At 47.2% G+C, this 19,845-nt stretch overlaps 1 protein-coding gene across 1 annotated transcript in view; it reads right to left on the bottom strand.

Annotated features, from left to right (window-relative positions):
* LOC115310083 (protein APCDD1) overlaps positions 1-13,592 on the bottom strand; it is a 207,899-nt gene extending 194,307 nt beyond the window's left edge. Inside the window, exon 1 of the mRNA XM_040220428.2 lies at positions 13,250-13,592. Within this exon, the coding sequence (XP_040076362.2) occupies positions 13,250-13,289 (40 nt within the window). The 5' untranslated portion in view covers positions 13,290-13,592. The remainder of the gene's footprint in view (positions 1-13,249) is intronic.
* Positions 13,593-19,845: the final 6,253 nt, after the last annotated feature.

Genomic DNA, 19,845 nt, shown 5'->3' on the forward strand with positions numbered 1-19,845 from the left:
GCGTATTCATATAGTAAATTATAGTCCAATGTTATTTTACAGTTTCTTTAATCTCAATAAAGTGCGAGAAACCCCAAGAGCAGACAATGTTAAGTATCAGCGCATTACATATTACATGGACGCAGACAGGCCCCACGTAAATTAAAAGAGGGCCTTTCGTCAACTTTGAAACTGTTGCATTTGTTACGAGGATTTATCATTATTTTCCTTCAACATCGCAAGAAGAAGGTGGTGGTTTCGTTTTTATTAACAGTAACAAAGCTGTTTTGCGAAAACTTCTCAAAACGGCGCTGTTAATGTGCCTTAATGGTGATGCAACAGAGATAAATTCGTACCGAACGGTTTTTTACCCCATAAATGCAAAAAAAAAAAATGCCGTTGTTCATTGTTTTCGCGCCAACTATCAGAACAAAGCTAACAGTTGCGTCCTCACGATTTAAAGCAGCGGTTACAATAGAAACAACGGTACCCTAGTTAAAGAAGCGCCTTTTTGTTCAGGGAGCCTCGCATCAAGCGTTTATCCCAGCGCAGGGCACTACGTAACCCGAGAGCGCCGCGGGGACACGCGGACGAGGGGCGGACACGATCTGGGGACAAGTCTCGGAAAGTGCTTTCTGTCGCGTTTGCCCGTAACGAGAGCTGCTCGCTCAAAAGGGACGAGGCAGCCCCGCATAGCTTCCGTGTGAAAGGGAAAGCCATCGGCGGCTGGGTTCGTGGTAGCGGGGCAGCCGCCACCGCCGGACGCCGCCGTTTCAATGTCCCGCTGCAAACAAAGCTCGACACGCGAAGGACGGCCGCACGTAGGGCGCCTCGACCCACTGGACTCCCTCCACTTCGACGGAGCAGAAAGCTGCGTAAGCGCCAACTCCCCGCCCAAACACAATTCCGAGCGCAGAGGAGGAGGGCCCCCCCAAAACGGCCTTAAAACAAAAAAACGACTCCCTCCTCCCCGCGTGGGCCGAAGAGCTAGGCTGATGGCAAACTGAAGATAAACAAGGAAAAAGAACTGGCGCGTGTACACACACACACACACACAGAGTCACATACCCACACACCCAACGGCAAATGAGTAAAAGAAAAAAGAAAAGAAAAAGAAGTTTATTGATCGGCCAGTGAGGAAAGCACGTTCCCCGCGCGAGTTTTCCAGACTTGTTTCCTTCCTCGGTTTCACTGCTCGTTCCTTGTTTTCCCTCCCCTCCCACGGCTCCCGACTTTTTCTTTATCTGACTCTCGAATCCGCGACGCAAATATATACTCCACGGATAGCTTTCACCAGCAGCACAGCCGCGCAGACGGGTAATACCGGTACCTGAAAAAAGAAAGATAAAAGAAAAAGAAGGGCGTTCAAAAACAAAAGGTAGGTAGCAAAGTCAAAGGACAAGCGAAGAATGCGACGAGTGCAGCACTGGGTCTCGTATCGGCTACATAGAGGCGCGAGCCATCGTGGAGGCGGCCGACCGACCCGGTAAAGAATGTTCGGGGGGGCAATTGTTCCGAGCCGTGGGGAAAGGGGGGGCCTGGATGGATTCCTCCCGGTGTAGCGGCTCGCTCAGATTGCGTCCCGTGCGCGCCTCTATCGCCGACAGCAGGCGCGGAAGAGGAGCGACCACTCGGACTTACAACTTCATAATACCTCCGGTTTCCCCGCCTCCCCCACAGTGGGCCTGCAGAGACATTGGAGTGCCGGCGCAGAGAAAAGCGACCAAGAAAGCTCTTTGAAGAATTGCCAGAAAGGAAAATGAGCGACGCACCTCGTTTCTTTCCCGTGTTTGTTTAACTCCATTTTATTCTTTAGTGTTTTCCCTTTTCGGTGTGCGCGAAGGCGCGCAGGAATGGAACTAAGTGAAACAAAGGCCATAAAGAAAAAAAAGACGCCGATATGTGTTTTCTGTAGATCGGTAAATAAACGCGCGACAAAACGTTATGCGATCAGAGAAGGGAGAGGAGACGACGGGTGGCTTTATTAAATTACGGTGGGGAGTGGGGGAATGCCGGACAGTTGCGCAGTCTTTATTGTCAGTGGAACGAGTCCCAAAAGAAAGCAAGCGGCCGTTGGCTTGATGCATGGACCGCGCGTGGCATCGTGCTACCACAGGCAAAAGAACAGAGTACGCCGTTGGATTTTACGTTGCTCCAGATACCTGTCCCTTTGTTTTTTTGTTTCTTTTTTTCTTGTTTTTTATTCACTGGGCGCTAGCGCTGCTAAAAGACGGCAATAAAGTAAGATACGAGCACACTTACGAAGCTCCAAAAAGTCCTTCTATGGTACCTCGAGGGTTCGCGTAGCAAAACCGTTATTTGGCGCTACATTGCACGCGCTCGTATCTCTTTCATGATGACAAATCGAAAAGTAGTCGCCGGTTGTATGCCGGACTTGCGAAAAACGAACTGGGATACCAGTACCACTTATTTACCGGTATAATGTGAAGTAAACGAAAATGAAAGACGAAAATGAAAACACTCAAGTAATAGCATGCTCAACTCACACCTGGGTGTTCATCTCACCTCTAACCTATCATGGACTACTCACATAACTTCTGTTATTTTTGATACTAACCGTTCTCTCGGATACTTGCGCCGTAACCTTAAACTTGCTACACCCTCCGTAAAACGACTAGCGTATACTACTCTTATAAGATCGAAATTAGAATACGCTTCATCTATATGGTCCCCATGGCAGTCCTACCTTGCAAATAATCTAGAATCCGTCCAAAACAGACCCCTTCGTTTTATTTATAACAACTACTCACCATATACCAGCATATCAGGATTACGCCAATCAGCTAACCTTCATTCACTTTCCCTTCGCCGCCGAGTATCACGCCTTTCCCTCCTCCATCGAATTTTTTATCACACAATAGCCACCTCAAAGAATCACTGCAATCACCTCCCCATCATATTTTCCCGCGTCTAGATCACCTATGTAAATTACGTCCAATTTGATCATCAACTGTTTCTCACCAGACTTCCACACTACCATTGGCCATCGAGGATTGGAATAGACCCTTTCCGAAATACAGTCTGGCCACTTGAATCACTATCATCATCTGTGGAACGGCATCTGTGCCATACCAATGGCTGCCTTCTAGTGACTGATAAAGGAGGACGTTGAAGATGCTCCTAAGCGGATGATGCGAGGCCTGTATATTCGGGGGGTCAGCACGACGAGACGTAGGAATGGAACACAAGAGCTACGTAAGCGTTTATTTTTAATAACTCAGACTCAGTCAATCTTTGGGCGGCACACAATTGGCTTTAAAGCCCTTTGGTGTATAAAATTTTCTCGAGGCATCTGAGTGGGTTGGAGCTTTGTTCTGAATGCAGGTTCTTGGTCACCATCGAACTGAAAGTGATCGAGAAAGAACTCACACTGAAAACCTCCTCGCGTGCCGTTCACTTGCAAAAGTGACGGTGCCGATAGAAGTTCATCTCCGCCATTGATATGGCAAAACCTAAACTGTTTTACGAACCACCAGATGGCACTGAATTTCAGAAAGGGTCTATTCACTACCTCATAACATCGTTTCTATTAATGATACTACTAAATTTGTTGAAGCCATTACCCTCTCTTTATCTAACCTACCTAGCTAGCTTACAGTGTTATAATTGTGTTTACTGTTCTATTTGTTTTTTCTCTATTGCCACCCCCTTGTATAATGCCCCACGGGGCGTCAAGGAAAATAAATGATGATGATGATGATGATGTTTCCAACTCCCTGTAATGCCGAATTAGAGCGCAGCTCTTGGGGAGAAGGAAGGGAGGGGACGGAGGGGACGGTATGCCTCTCCTCCTCCTGTTGGTTGAAGACCGGTGGCTTCGCGTCGTTTCCATATGAGTTGAGCCTTTTTTTTAAGTTTTTTTTCTGAGGTAAGTTTGCTCTTTGCAAATTTTTGTAGAAAAAATGCACCACCTGCGGGCAATGCTGCACAAAATCGTAGCACGATACGTTAAGAAACCGATTTTTGCGGTCGATTTAAAGAGCCTGGCCGCTATTTTGAGACACCGGGTATAACTAAGGTTCTGTGTTTTCGAACCAATCCGAACCAAAAAAAAAAAATTCGGCAGCGATAAATGATTTTAAATTGGTACTTTACTAATCGCATATCGTTTAGTTGGCCAAACGAAAAAGGGTAAAAAGTCAAAAGCCAGTTTTTCGGTACGAACATTTGAAAATATAGCGGACTATTTTGTACCTTCTTTCCTTCGAAAGCTCTCCGCTTTTTCAGTATAATACATCCGCGGTTCCCAAAGCGCGTCAGCGCTGCCAACCTGACGTCAGCGGAGCCCAGCTCACGCATTGGACACGAGAACTGCGTCACTCGGACCTATGCGCTCGTCAACAATCAATCCGTCGACGAATATTTGGATTCGCGTTCGTGGCCAATGAGTGCCCTGACGGAACTTATCGTCACTGGCGAATGACAAGTTCTATGGTGTGCATAATAAGCACGGTGGAAGCTAGGAGTCATCGCACCGGTGCCGCAGAATGTCACGACGACGTGATTTCACAATTCGCATTTGAGTTGAGGATTAAAGCTAAAGAGGAAGAAGTAGGAAAATTGTTTCATGACCCCTTAAAGCAACCGTGTTCGCAACCGCTTTGCGGATGCGGTTGAGCCGCCAGTGGGAATGCGGCATCACACAATATTTCCAGACGCTCTTTGAGGCAGACTGACTTACCGCTCTCTAAATGTTCGCACAGCAAGTTCGGCTTTGAATGGCAAGTCCTAAGCGTCGAGCAAACAATGCCGAAGGACCGCAGAACACGTGCCGTTTCTTTATTTACTATTTCTGTAGTCATCAATCGTGTTGTCTTTGAACGCGGAGAAAGGAGCCACCGACACAAATCCTTGGCGCGCGTCACCTTCCCTGACGTGCGCCAAGTCTCATGTTTGTTGGATTGAAGCGGAGCCAGCTTCCAGGACGAAGCCTAGGGCTGTCTGTGTGTGAGCGAGAAACAATGTGCTGCCGAGACAAACGAAATCTGTCGCGACAACGCGAGCGGCAAAGGCGGCGAGCTGACCGGCGCCCCGAGCCCCGCCGTGCCCGGGCGCCCAACCCCGCACATGCTGGAAGAACCTCGTGCTCCGCTCACGGCCAACAAGCGGTGCCGGTCGCGGTGTCGTCATTAGGGAAGACATTAGGAGTGTCAACGGATATGCAAATTAAACGCGATCAATCTTGGAGCACGTTAGAGGGGCTAAGTAGAGAGAAATTAAGAGCTGTCTCGATCGCGGCGGCGGAACGAAAAGGGAGGGAAGGGCCACGGACGGGGATATGAGGGAATTAAAGCGCGGCAAGGAAGCAGCTCTGGGCCGCCGCCAGCTCCGCGGGGTCAATCGGAGCCATTCGTCGAGGGGGTTCTTGCCGGACACGGATCTTTTGCTTTGGCTAATTACTTGTCCCGGGCCGTATGCGCCCGACCGGCACGGCCCCCATTCCAACTCTCTTCCCCTTTTTTGCGTTCCTTTTTCTGCGCGATTCGAAGGACTTGTTTGAGCGTGTTCTTGATTGAAACGCCCAAATACAGAAAGGGGTGGTGGAAAGGACACTTTAATTACGCGAAACAGCTGGCGAAAAATACAGAAAAAGAAATTAATAAAAAAAAAGACAAGAAGAAAGAGCCAGGAATCGGGACGGCGGAACGGCGCGGAAGAAATAAAAGGAAGGGCTTGTTTCGAAACGTACGCGCGCTACTCGAGCCGTCCCGGGGCGGGAATGATTCTGCATTACGTGCGCGAGGCGAAAAATTCAATTTTGGGGAGGGCGTTTTTCACGGGCTGTTCACACGCAAAGATCGTTTCTTTCGCCGGAGCGGTCTACTTTGCGACGCTGACATGGCGCTTTGATTGGTAAACATTGCCAAAGCGGGGTGGGGGGAGGGGGGGGGGGAGGAGGGAAGGAAGAATGGGAATTTTGTGGAAGGCTGCAATATATATATATATTTTTCCCTGGCGAATTTTTCAAACAAAAAAATAAAAAAACGCAGTTCCTTTGTACACATGTTAAGCAACGTCAACACGACGGTAGCATACGAATAAGGCGATGTGTCGCCAAATATAGTTCGGTCACTGCGGATACGAGCGTGTTACTGTGACCTAAAGAAATCATTGATCGTAAGACCTGAACATGGGAAGGAAAAGAAATTCCCCTTTTTTTTTTTTTTCTTGCCAGAAGAACTGGTGTATATGATATGAGTATAACTAATTTCGAGGACGGGTTACTTTGTAAGATGATGAATTGATCTATTTAAATAATTCGAACGAAATTACATCAGTAATTTCACATACAGTCTCTATCATAAGGTACACTCCGTGACACCGTTAGCGCGAACAAACCATCGCCTGTTTTCCTGGGTTTTTTTTTTTTTTTTTTTCTTTTTAAGTATTGAAGGGCTTTCATCAAAACTTCTAGTATGGTGGTAAGTGATCAGTTGGTGTACTAACCTAACTGGTAAGTTTAGATCCGTGTCAGTATCCTTTGAAAATAAATTGCGAAAACGCGCCTAGGACGTGTTTGCGCTAACAGTGTCGCGCAATGTACGTGTATTTAGTTGAATACCGATAATTCAATACATTAAACATAGTTAGATGCCAGAAACTGTTTTTGGGCGTTAGACTATATTTAGAATGCATTTCTGACAGGTACGACAACAAAGTTGAAAATGTTTAAATTAATTAAGGAAGTTTTCGACACTTTTTGAATCATAAATGTATAACGCGCAAATCCACTGTTGCAATTGCTTTTATTGAAAACACACCCAGCTTACCCAAATCAATAATTGGGCGCTATTACAGTTCAAGGATAAACTGCGAGCTCGCTCATTTGCAAGTATGCAAAGACAATGAACGGAGGGCACTGCAAATAAAAACGCGGACGTTTCGTGTTTCCCAATATATTCGCCGATGTTGGGCAAGTTTGATCTAATCGGGTGTGGGCCGTGTAGAAAAGCGTTTAGCTTATGGTTCGTCCAGCGGCCATTTGTTTTCCGCTGCATCGTTTTTGTTTTGGCCAGGGCCATCTAGGAAACCTTTCGCGCTAAATTTCGCCATCCAGCCGTTGTCAAAAGCGAAATAACCAAAGCCTCCACGCAATAAAAGTTGCCTACCCTTGCGCAAACGTTTTCGCCCGCAGCAACGTAAATAACTTCCCCTGAATCGCAAAATAAAGTAGTTATAAAGTTTAACCCCCCCCCCCCCCCCCCCCCCCCCCCAAAAAAAAAAAAGGGGGGAAAGCGGTTAACGCTGTCCGAATAGAATTTCCGCGACTCGATGTTGTTCTTAGTGGAAGAGAAGGATCTCATTTGATTTGCGGGTGCCTTTGGGTCTGCGCCAATTGAGAAGAAACGATTAGTGTAAACGACTTCAGGTTCGCGAATTTCGCGATTCGACAAGTATCCAGGAAAACTAGATCACGCGAGTACATCATCCCGTGGTCACGAAGACATAGGTACCACTTTCAATAACGAAATTTTCTTCTGGAAAAATATTATCGAAACCCATAACTTGCAAAAGTCGCGAAATATGAAGACAGTAAAATCGTTTACGTGTATGACTGTCTTCAGCTGATAATTTCTGTAATCATTACTTGTGTTGCGTTGCCATGAGGCTTCTGGTTCCCTGGGAAACATGATTTCGCGTAGCTAACAAATGCCCTAAGCTATTCGCTCGCTTACAGCGCCTGACGCACGACTGACACGCAATAAGAGCCCCAACGAGGGCGTGCACTTGGCGGCGTTAGTAAATGGGCTTTTTATTAAGAATTTAGTGATGACACGGATAAAACTCTTATACTGAACGAAACTTATAGGATGCTGCATTCAACTTACATAGTACTGGAATTTTTTTTTTTTTTTTGCTTCCCCGAAGTTATTCGGGCACGTTGTATTTAAAATGCATGATATTAAGAAAAACGTGTAAAATGAGGTAGACATCAGCGCAACTTTAAAACTGTCGTTTAAATCGAACTGTGGCTACGTTTGATAATACTTAACGCTGTCGGCGGCACCGCTAACCCCATTGCAACGGCTTCAGCACGAAACGGCGAATGGAATCAGATATTTCGTATCTCGTAACAGAGATGCGTTAGTGTGTGCACGTGTGGGTGCGCGAACGAGCAGCATGTCAGCGTGTCCCGTACGTATACTACTTTTGGCCGAGGGGTCTAGCACCCCGAAGCGACAACGGGATCTCACGATTGTTTTCCGGCGACAGTGCGGCGCACGGAAACACCTGTCGTTCAGTCGTGTTCAGTGTCTGCCTCTCGGCTGTTGTCAGCCGGGAAGCGATCGCTCTGCGGCTGCATTAGCCCCTGATCACCCCGCGCTCCCGCCCGCTGTTCGCGTTTCCCCTCGAAACAACCGGCACCATCTCCGCTCCGAAACGACCGGCACGGTCGTCCGTCCGCTCTCGCATTCACGAGACGTGAACAAGGTACAAAGTGTTCTCGGCTGCAGTTACCCAGCTTCGAGTCGGCGATAATCAACTACCGACTTTCCCGAGCCCGGGGGTTTGTGCTTTGCGCATTTGTGCACTCCTCGGGAGAGAACACGAGGAGACCGCTCGAACTTGCGAAGGCTACGAGTGGGAGCTACGTACTTTGAAACGCCCGGTGTGATGTGAATGCTCGCATAGAGCGAAAGCAACACCCAGGTTGAACCTTCGACAGTTCCTTCTCCCAGTACGTCAGTGGAGCGTCTATTTGGCGTTTTAAGGTAACAGAAAAAATGTTATTGGCGACACATTAGAAAAGGCTGTTAATATAGTCGAGCGCAATAATGTGCGCAAGTTAAACAATAAACGTCAAAGGAGGCGTTCAGCTGCTTGGACACCGCTGTAACAACTAAAGTAACGCGTTGCTATTGATGTAAAGTTATGCGTTCTTTTGACTAAGGCATTTAGTGTAGCCAATATTTTGATGGGTGACTAGTATTGGTCAATTCACGTATTAGCGCTGGACTACGTTCAGGGGGTTTACGTCGGGATTTTACTTCGAGTTATCATAGCAACCAAGTATTGCCTCGACTGCTTAGCGTAAGTTTGCAGTCAAATTTCAACGTAAACCCCCGAACGTATGGCCAAACGCAGTCATATGTTATTTGTGTGGATAAGTTGTTGCAACATTGCAATACATTTTTTTTAGAGGTTTCGGGGGGGGGGGGGGGGGGGGGGCGTAACGTGTAGTAGATGTATGCGCTAACAACTTGTGGGCAGGCTAGAGAATAAAAATCAGGATGCGTTAAATCGTGGTTTAAATCGGACTAGTTTTACGAAGATGATATAAATCAAACCTTTCAGGCAAAAAAAAATGAAAAAATAAAATAAAATAAATCTCGGAAATTGTTTTTTATACACCGTTCATCTATCATTTGATGCTTTCTGTGTGCATTTGTTATGTACAGAAATTAAAGAATCGATGAAGGAAGAAATATTTATATCAGGCTGAATACGTTAAAAAAACAATGCTCTTCTCACCGAATAGTAGCACTGAGCTTTCTGCCAAGCTTCAACTTGTTCGCCAGTTACGTAAACTCTTATTGAAAGAAAATGAGAACGCGAAATAAAAAGCAAATAAAACTTTTTAGCTAACGAAGAAAAGCATGCTGCTTTTGTTTTAGTATGGCGGCGTTTACGTGAATAAAATGTTGTCAATTAAGCTATACTTTTTATTTAAGGTAATTCTTTTTCATTGTTGAGAAGCTGACGGATTAAACATCAACCTGCCATGTTTAGTGATAAAGAATCACTATTTTTTTATCTGCAACGATTTGAATCAAATTAATCTTATTTATATCAATAAAATCTTACTTATTTTAAAAATCGTTTTTTTTTTCGCTTGTGGGCCTATTGGCCGCAAGATTGAACAGTTGAATTCAGTGAAGAACGGAATTAAGTTCCGCTAAGTCACAGCTTTGGACAGCGTTGATCCTGAGCAGACTCGAATCAAGACTTCAGAAAGTCCGTCCCTGTGTACTCTAAAAAAAGTCCCTGCGTCTACTTTCACGCACAACACTGGGAGAGCCAATCACCGCAACTTACGGAGGCAGCTCAGCGAATGACGAAGCCGAAACATATGTTTAGACCAAAAAACGTAGTCTGAGTTGTGACATTAAGCAATGCAAGCGTGACGTTTTGCATTGCTTAATGTCACAACTCAGACTACGTTTTTTGGTGTAAACATATGTTTCGGCATCGTCATTCGCTGAGCTGCCTCCGTCAGTTGCGCTGATTGGCTCTCCGAGTGTTGTGCGGGAAAGTAGACGCACAGGTATTTTTTAGAGTGTGTGGTACATGGGTAGTGATAAACGGCTGGACTTCACCCGCTGCGCGCGCACAAGCCGAAATGTCGTGTGTGAACAATCATGTGCAATCGCTAGCCTGCCAAAGGTTCATTGTAGCTCTTCCTCAAAACTTAGGAGAAAACTGCCCTACTCAATTAAAAACGATTTTTTTTTTTTTTTTTTTTGCTCCCCGAATGAAACGCCGGAAACACGCTTTTCTGCTCAGATACAATTTCTTAAGAACTAACATTATATAATCCAAGAAATTGTCAGCTCAACGGTGCTTAGAACCCACCAATGAGCAGACTTTTATCAGATGAGGGCCAATGGCGCAGAAGCCTTCTCCTGCATGGGCGGAGCCTTGCTTTCCGTGGGCGGAGCCTTTCCTGCGGATATACTGCGTCTCTTGCCAAGCAAACGGAATGAAGCGTTCCACATTCAAATCTGTCCAGTGGAAAAAAAAAATTTAAGGGGGGGGGGGGGGGGGGTGAATGCATTTGATGCGGTAGGGCGAATAGCGCGAGAACTTGGCTACACACTTGGCCTCGCATGTTTGACCCTTCCGCGTCAAACTGTTTGGTCGCGTGGAGGCGGATGACGCGCGGAAGCGCCTGTACTCGCGTAGCTTTGTGCACTCATCCTCTCTTCGCGAAATGCCATCAAACACCAAATGAACAAAAACCGCTACCGTGTTTTAGTATCACGCACGGTAACGTAAGGTTCACTCTGTTTCTAAGCGATCCTAGTCCAGAAGAGCGCGTTCCCTGAAGAGACAACCAGCCTCGAAGTGAGAATACGCTAACCTCTTCCTTCCTGGGAAGCAAGAACGAAGCACAGTGCTATCGAAGGCACGTGCGTAAGCGCGTAGCTCCGCAGAATCATTCTTTCTGTTATAACTTATAAGCCATCACCCACGAAAATCATGTTCTAAAATGACGCGCTCGCGCCCCTTCGACAACGCTACACACTTGAGATCACTGAGAAGTTGAAAGCATCAGCGTGCGAAGTACAGGTATACCTGCAAAAACTGAAAATCGCTGGAGCACCCCGCGAGCGTGCGTCGTTTGGGGTTCTAAGACAGACACTATTAGCGGCGAGATGTTTTGGTGGCGCCCTCCAATGGTTCCCCCTTATGACGTCATTACCTTGCGAACAGCAAGTTCGATGGTGTTTGTAAATAGCATGGTGGAAGCCTGAAATCATTGCGCTCTCAAAGCAACACTGCCAACACCGTCGAAATGAACGTTCTTTCATTCCTCTTATTTCCGTCGACGATATACCCTTTCCAACGTCATAGTCCGCTTTTGGGCCAATCGTGGAAGGCCGACCACAGCGACGCTTTCGGTCGCGCACGTCGCCAATATTTCGTCTCATCTTAGCATGAACTATTGTTAGCCGCGCATGCTAAAAGCGCGAGCGAGTAGCTTTGGGTAAAGCCTCGGCAGCTTCACGAGCGCTCGTGCAGCGAGTGCTCCTGTCAAGGTAGTAAGGCTAGCCGCTCGCACTTGCAGAGCCTTCACAGTTGGTCCATGCCACGGTGGTCCATGCTAAGGTGAGACGAGGTATAAACATGAACGCGCTCTTAGAGGTGAGTGGGGTCAGGTGAACGTGCAAGGCGTACGCGCAGGAACTTCGAATATTTGCACTTCGAGTGTGTCCTTGAACTTTCCGGAGTAAAGGCTTTGCACCATGATGCCCTGAAGGTTACCCGCACCCAGGGTTCACTTTAAGATATGCCGGTCCGTCTACATTCGTACATAACACGCAATGACAAAACAAAAACACGCGATCACAAAAAAAAAAAAAGCCAGCATCACTTAGACCTTAAGGTCCTTCGCAGCAGAAATTACGAAGTATATTTATCGACCAACCATAAAATGAAGTCTTTCAGTTCCTTCTGCTGCTGTGCGCCAACATTGCCTTCCTAAACGCTGCACCATCATGCAGTCGGCGCTTCAAAGATTGTCGGCACTTGTAGGAAGCACAAAGTGTGCCTTTTATCTTTGAACTACACCTAGAGTTGGACGACTAGCGAATGACAAGGCCGGAAATAGATTTTGATCCAAAGATGCGGTTCCGCGCTGAGACACTGAATACGACGTTTGACATTCTCGGTGTTACAAAAGCAGATCACAAGGAGAACACGGCAAACCAACGAGGCACCAAAGACAATTTTCGGTGCCTCGCTGGTTTGCCCTGCTCTCTCTCTGTAGATCGCAGTGATTCTCTGCGAAAAAGTAGACATGCGTGTATTTGAAGAGTAGTGTTTCGCCTGGTATAGCTCGATGCTATTTACCTGCCGGAGTAAAACGAAAAGATCCAGGTGACTGTCGTTTCACGTGATGCGAGTTTTAGCAAAATCGCCCGTGCGACGCTGTACGAGGATCATCACCACTAGCTTCGGGAAATCGGCATGATGATGATGCTTCTGCCACACGTGCGCGTATTCCAAGAAATTATACCATATGAGATAGCCTTTAAGATTTGGATCGTACGCCACGAATGGGGTGAGTGGCATGCGGTGTCAGAGCTGTTCACCCCAAAGCCTATGTGAATGCGTTTCTGTCTGTCGTTGGACATCACTGAATGAGTTTGCCTAAATGAGGCTTACACAACAAAGACAGAAGCGATACTGAACAAAATCCCCTTAGACTGTGTCCTACGTCTTATTTCTGTGTGCCATTTCTTCGCTTTCCGCGAATACGAGCATTCAACAGGTGGCTCGCATTTCCTCCTTTAACTCGGTATGAAAGGTGCATCTTCGAAATAGTTTTGTGACCTCCTGAACAGTGATAAGTATTTCTTTTTTTATGCCACAATTATTGAAAAAAAAAACCAAAAAACTACGGAGCACGGGCGTGAACCTTTGACCACCATCGGGCAGGGAATGCGCTGGACGCGCAGTCTGTGCCCAACGCCGGAGTCCAGCCACGTAAGATGAACAACCCCCCCGACATCAAGGTACCGACCTGACACGCCCGTGCCGAAGACCACAAGCAGGAGTAGCATGCTGCTCGCTGCTGGCGGGGGACCCCGCAGTGTTGTCGCAGATCCGATGACTAAGCAGCGTGAGCGTGCAGCGAGGATGCACGCGTCCGGGGACGCTTCCTCATGGGGCACCAGCGGCTGCCACCAGCTCTCCCCGCGGCGAGGAAGCGGATCGGTGCTGGCCACGTGCTGCCCTCCGAGACTCTGCGTGAGAGCAAGTGGTTGACCGAGCGCCCAGCCGCGGCGTCCCCTCTCGGCGCCGGACTCCCAATGGCAAAAGCTGGCCCGTGGAACCGGGCCCACCGAGCCACGAGCCAGCGCGCCGGCGCCAGGAGCGCTGTCGGCGCTGTCGGCGCTGCCGCCCGCGCGGAGGGGGAGGGCGCGGGGGTTCGCCTGGATTCCAGTCTTTCAGGCAGCTTGGAACCCGACACACGCCAGGGAACTTTCGGAGGGGTCGAGCTTCGAGTCGGACTCAGTCATTCGGGAAGGCTTGCACTCCCACTTTTCGCTCGGCGATGGGTTTAGTTGAATCATTTATCGATCGATCAATATTACTCGAGCGGCCCAACGCGGGAAACCCGCCCGTGTGCAGTAACACGGATGTAGCGACATAAATTACTAATCTACAGCGGGGTCACCAGGCATTCATCGGGGCTCACTACTTCCCGTTGCCCTAAACACACACAATTACTTTCATACAAATATGAGCCCCATATTGTGCGCTACTGGCGTTAGTAATTGAGTGAATTCGGTTACAGAAACAAGGGTGGCAAAAGGTTTGACTCGACGAGGATTTCGCAGCCTTAACTTAGGCACGCGTCAACAAATTCACAACCGCAATAACGTTAGTAGAAAGAAGCTACAAAAGAACGTACAAACTTGAGAGAAAGTGTAAAGTTCGGAAAGCCATTCGCGATCCAGCAGGTTGCAGCCATTTCCTTCTCTAGCCAGCAACGGAAGAGCCAAGTCTTTGAACCTGGGGTGATGTGCACTTGCACAGGACCCAGCACTCCCTGCTTTTCCGATCACACTGACGAACAAGACAAATCCTGCCTATACTCCGTTTCACCTTATGTTGTACCGCAGCGAAGGCTAGAAGCGCGAGCGCATAGTGTTTGCAGCTGCCCTTGGTGCACGAGAGCTTGTGCCGCCGAGATGTGCCCTAGAGCAAGGAGCTCGCGCTTGTAAGCTTTCCTGCGGTACAACAGACGGTGAAACAGTGTATAGTAAATTTAAGTTGGTATGCCGTTCAGAAGTCAATAAATAATATAGCAATTTTGTGTACGTTTAGAAAACGCAACGTTTGTAAACCATAAAACCAGTACTAGAAAAGTAAGAAAGAAACCACCGAGACAAAGTTCGATAGCGATGTAATGTTACGCGCAATCCATTTCCTCAAATCTGTAGGGAGCTGCCCGCCGGAAATAACACGACAGAGAAGCTGACTAGACATCTATAGGCAATCATTGAAAATGCAACTGTGAACAAGAAAAGTATAAACATTCGTGCAAAAAAAAAAAAAAAAAGGGAACCAGTTTTTTAGTTTTTTTTGTGCGCGTACGGAAGAAAAAAAAAGAAATTTTGTTTTTGAAAAGTAATCAGGCAGCCACATAACAGATACGAGTGAATTATTTAGCATATTTCGCCTAGATATTTCGAGAAATGCAAACACCAACCCCTCGCTTTGGCGCAACTTGCACGCCTGCCGGGATGTGCCGAGTAGACATGAACGACGAAAAAAATGAGAAGTTAAAGCAAAACCGAACATTCTAGTTTCGGAAGTGCCACGAGGTCTCTGTTCTGGTATTTGGAGTGCGCTTGGTGCTCTGCCGTCTCCTTGAAAATTCCATCCCTAGAATATCTTAAAACCCCCCGAGCATGTCATCTTCGGATAGTCTACGCGCAGAGGCGGTAGTCACACTCTCCCGAGAACTACGAGAGCGAACGAGAGGCGTTGCAGTTACTCGCGCGCTCGAGCAGCGCGAGCATCAGCGAAAGGTCCCACCTCCACCTCTGTCCTCTCCTCGGGTGAAATCAACAATTCAGCAAACCTTGGAAGGAAAAAGAAAGCTTTTCTTTCGTTTACTTTTTTGTCGGTTGTGCAGAGGAGGATTGGTCCTTCGTATCCCGATAAACCTTGTCCCATTTATTATTGAAAATGTTGTGTATTTTTAATCAAAAATCGAGAAATCTATCAACTTAAAACGCGTGCCAATGTAACGTATGATACGTAAAATTTCACTGTGTAAAACGGTTGCGGTGCGGATCTTCTTTTAAGCTGGAAGTGAAACTTTTTTTTTCTCTTCTTTATTGCTTTAATATGTATCTATCTATTTACTCCTATTAATACCTGCACATTCCTAAAAGGATTAGAACACGGACCATGTTAACAACCTCGCTAACAAATTAGTAAGATAATAAACGCATATGTATCAACAAAAAAAACGAATTGGTGCAAATTTATCGAATGGTATCTATCCTAGGTCTTTAACTGGATATCACATCATCTACTACTAAGAACGCTGCAGCGCACAACCATTGCGCCTCAACTTGTTATATGAATTGCTGCCTATTTTAAAAATAGAAATACAGTTCGTAGAATTTAACGACTGTGAATTATTGCACCCTGATGTACTGTCGGATTTGCCCCCAAGGATTAATTCTAAACCGCTCTACCTCATAGGATAATATTGGTACAAACCTTAATACGAGTGTGACCGTAAAAAAAAAAAAAAAAATGTTTACTGATGACAGTGCTATTTACAAAACTCCTGAGAGCTTGAAAGAGCAAGTGTCGCTCAAGGTCGAGAGGCGAGGTAGTGGCGACTTGCGAGCATGTCATTTGTCGGTGAAGCTTTCGACATATACTACACCAATTCGACCAGTACTATAGAATATGCGTCAATCGCGGTGTGCACCAATCCGTCATTGTTGTATGTGTTTACATTTTATTCTTGAAGCCTAATTACTGCCCTAGCCTCTAGGGCAGTAATTAAACAATAACTATAAAGCAATCAGCTACATAAAACATGTTTCTAAAATAAATATTGGGTTTGGTGCAGGTGAGGCTCCGTGAAGCTCTATGTCTCTTTTTTTTTCATATTTTTCAGTAGTTGTAGATGTTTTGCAAAATTAGCAAAGTTTAACCAAGTTCCTTGAATCCGCCTGAATGACTAAAATTCTTTTTAAGAAATATGAAGATCTATAAGCTCGAAATGTGTGAACATTGCGAAACGCATCGATCAAATCAAGTAGACAGAGGAATGAGACTGTATGCTGCTCCGCGTACGATATCCACTTGGTCATGTGGCAGACGAGACGGAATATCCACCGAGAAAGAATGTCCAACTCAGACGGAATGTCCAACGAGTCTGAATGTTCAACGAGACGGAAGATCCAACCATGGCCGAAATGTACACCGTGACATCCATCGAGACTGAATGTCGAGCGAGTCTGAATATCCAACGAGGCAGAAGATTCAACCAGGCCGGAATACCCAACGTGTCTAAATATTCAACGAGTCTGAATATCCACTAATGGATCTTTCGACTCGTTGGATATTCTAATCGCCTCCTGGGCCAGTTTGCTCGAAGCGCTAACCGCGGCTGAAGTTAGCCGCAGTAGCTAGGAAAAGGATTTTCAAATCACGTGACTGGGCTCGGTAGGGATGCGGGGAAACACGGCGGTGCACCGGTGAGTGAGCGCCGCTCTCTTTGGAACTAATATGACGTTGTAGCTGCAATATCGGGAGCGTTAGTCAGCAATAAATGGTGCGGGAGGCTTCCGCTTTGCCTTACTTCACTTAAATCACAAAGCATGAGCAATGACCTCGCCTCATTTTTTAGATAGTGTTTCGATTCTGGGCATTCCTAAGCCTAAATGAACGCGATAATTGTCAGCATGGCAACGTCTTTGGAAAGCGGATTGCCTTGACTCAATCGACCGGGTATTGATAGCACACAAAAGCAGACAGCGTCCCCCTATATACCTTTTTCTAAATTACTCAAGCATTGAGGAGAATGCTGGAAATTCAGTTCTACGGTCCGCGCGCGCTGGCCTTCCTCTCATAGAAGATTCGAAATAAATAATCATAATAAGGCTTTGACAAACGCGCGTACAAGGCCAAATTTGTTTTAGACTTTTGCTTTAGAACAATTACTACTGCAGACGCCAGCACGTGCAACGCGTGTAACTACACTCGTTGCGTGCACCTCGCTGCTTGGAAAATTTAGAAAAAGGTCTATTGGGACGCTGTCTGTTTTTGTGAGCTATGAATACCCGGCCGAATGAGTCAGGGCAATCCACTTTCCAAAGACGTTGCCGTACCGATAATTATCGCGTTCATTTAGGCTTAGGAATGGCCGGAGTTGAAAGACTATAAAAAAAATGCGGCGAGGCCACTGCTCATGCTTTGCGAATTAAGTGAGGTAAGGCAAAGCGAAAGCCTCCTGCACTATTCGTTGCTGACTAACGCGCCCGATATTGCAGCTACAACGACATATTAGCTTTAAAGCGAGCGGCGCTCACTCACCGGGGCACCACCATGTTTTCCCGTATCCCTACCGAGCCAGTCATGTGATTTGAAAATCCCTCTCCTAGGTACTGCGGCTAACTTTAGCCGCGGTTAGCGCTTCGAGCAAACGAGCCCTGAGCTGCAGCTTTGAACAAACTCTGGCGCCCCCTCTTTGGGTAGTACAAGCTCAGCTGATTGGGCCTCGCACTACTTGCGGCGCCTTCGCTGAACTTTTTCTTTTCTGTGTAGTGCTGAAGAACGCAAAAATACCTTTCGACTTCCGAACACCTTTCGATTTCCGAAATCGGCTAGATTCAACGCCGTAAAACAATCGAAAGTGCCAGATTCATGCCACCACCACTAGGGCACGCGTCAATTATTTCTGGGTGTTGACGACAAAACATGTAACGCCCCGACGCGTCTTTTTTTTTTTTTTTTTACTGCGATACCAATAGTTAGTGGGACACTTCGCAGGTCTCGCGCCGTCTACCGCGCTCCGTATCGACGCGGGCCATTAGTGAGTTCTAGTACTGCCCTATTGAAAAAACCAGCTTAAGCTGGTCCCAGCTTCAAGCTGGGTTATTGCCCCAGCATGCCCAGCTTGGCATGCTGGTCATGCTGGTTGATCTGGTCATACTGGTCATGATGGTTGATCTGGTCCCAGCTTCAAGCTGGGTTATTGCCCCAGCATGCCCAGTTTGGCATGCTGGTCATGCTGTTAAACTGGTCATGCTGGTGAACTTCCCAACCAGTTTAACCTGTTTAAATTAATACACAGAATAAAAAAGCCAAGCTCGTCAGAAAAGCCAACTCGGCATCCAATTTATTATTTTCGTACTTGCGGCAGCCTCACATGAACTCAAATGCTACACATCCTCGGCGCTGACACAGTACTAACCGACGCACAGATTCTCGGTGCAAATTGTCTACAATGTTAATAAAACCAGATTGCTTATCTCTCAACACGAAAAAAATACTAGACACAGGCCAAAAACAGGCAATAGCAGACGAAAATACTACACGGACGAGAGAAGCGAACCTGGGTCCCGCCAGCGATGGGGGCGAAGCGGCAACTTGCGTGGTCGGCAGAGGCGAGGAAATCCGTGTGGCTTGGATGGCATTGGCGATACTCCTCGGCACCGCCGTCATTCTTGGGCACACACACGTTCGAAGACACGAAGCGACGCCGCAGTCGGGACGTCTGACATCTTCCCGCACTGAACGGACTGCCGCTCGCTGTCTTCTCAAAACCCGCTTCGCTTGCACCGTCGTTCAACTAGTCTCCAAACAACGCGCACACAGCCGTCCCTTCGATCTGCCCTCTGCCCAAGCTATCCAAACGCGTCTTCGATTCTCCTTTTCTACCACTCTCTCTCTCTTTTCTCGCACACAAAGGTAGCTTGCAGCGCGCCTGACGCGCCCGGTGGTCTACCAAAAACGAGAGGACAAAGAACAGGACGTGGCCTCGTTCCAGCAGCCGACCTTGTCGCGCGCGCTCCCAGCAATGCCAGTTCGGCTATCTCTAGCCGACCTTGGCGTGCGCGCTCCCAGCATGACCAGCTTGACCACCACGATTATTATTTCGACCAGATTCACCAGCTTGTCTCCCAGCATGACCAGCTCGTCTCCCAGCTTGACCACATTGGCTCCATGGAAAACCAGTTTGACCAGTTAAGACCAGACTGGCTCCCAGCTACACCAGATTGAATCTAAAACCAGATTCGAGTGAGACCATGCTGGTTTTTACTTAGACCAGACTGACCAGCTTAAATTCCAGCTTGCCCAGCTTAAACCAGCTTGATTGCCAGCTAAACCAGTTTAATTACCACATTGACCAGTTTGACCACCTTGATTACCAGCTTGACCACCTTAATTACCAGCTTGACCAGTTTGATTTTCATGCTGGTTTTTCCAATAGGGTGCGTATACGAGCAAACGCAAGCGCTATGCGTTTGCGTTAGCGTTGCATGTTCCACGCTTTGCATGCGCGAAATCGCCATGAGCCAATCCAAGCCGCGATTCAGGCTCCGCGCACACGCACTGTGTAACACGCAACACTAACGC

Source organism: Ixodes scapularis, unplaced genomic scaffold (assembly GCF_016920785.2).
Source record: "Ixodes scapularis isolate PalLabHiFi unplaced genomic scaffold, ASM1692078v2 PGA_scaffold9__187_contigs__length_104089568, whole genome shotgun sequence".
Classification (NCBI taxonomy): domain Eukaryota; kingdom Metazoa; phylum Arthropoda; class Arachnida; order Ixodida; family Ixodidae; genus Ixodes; species Ixodes scapularis.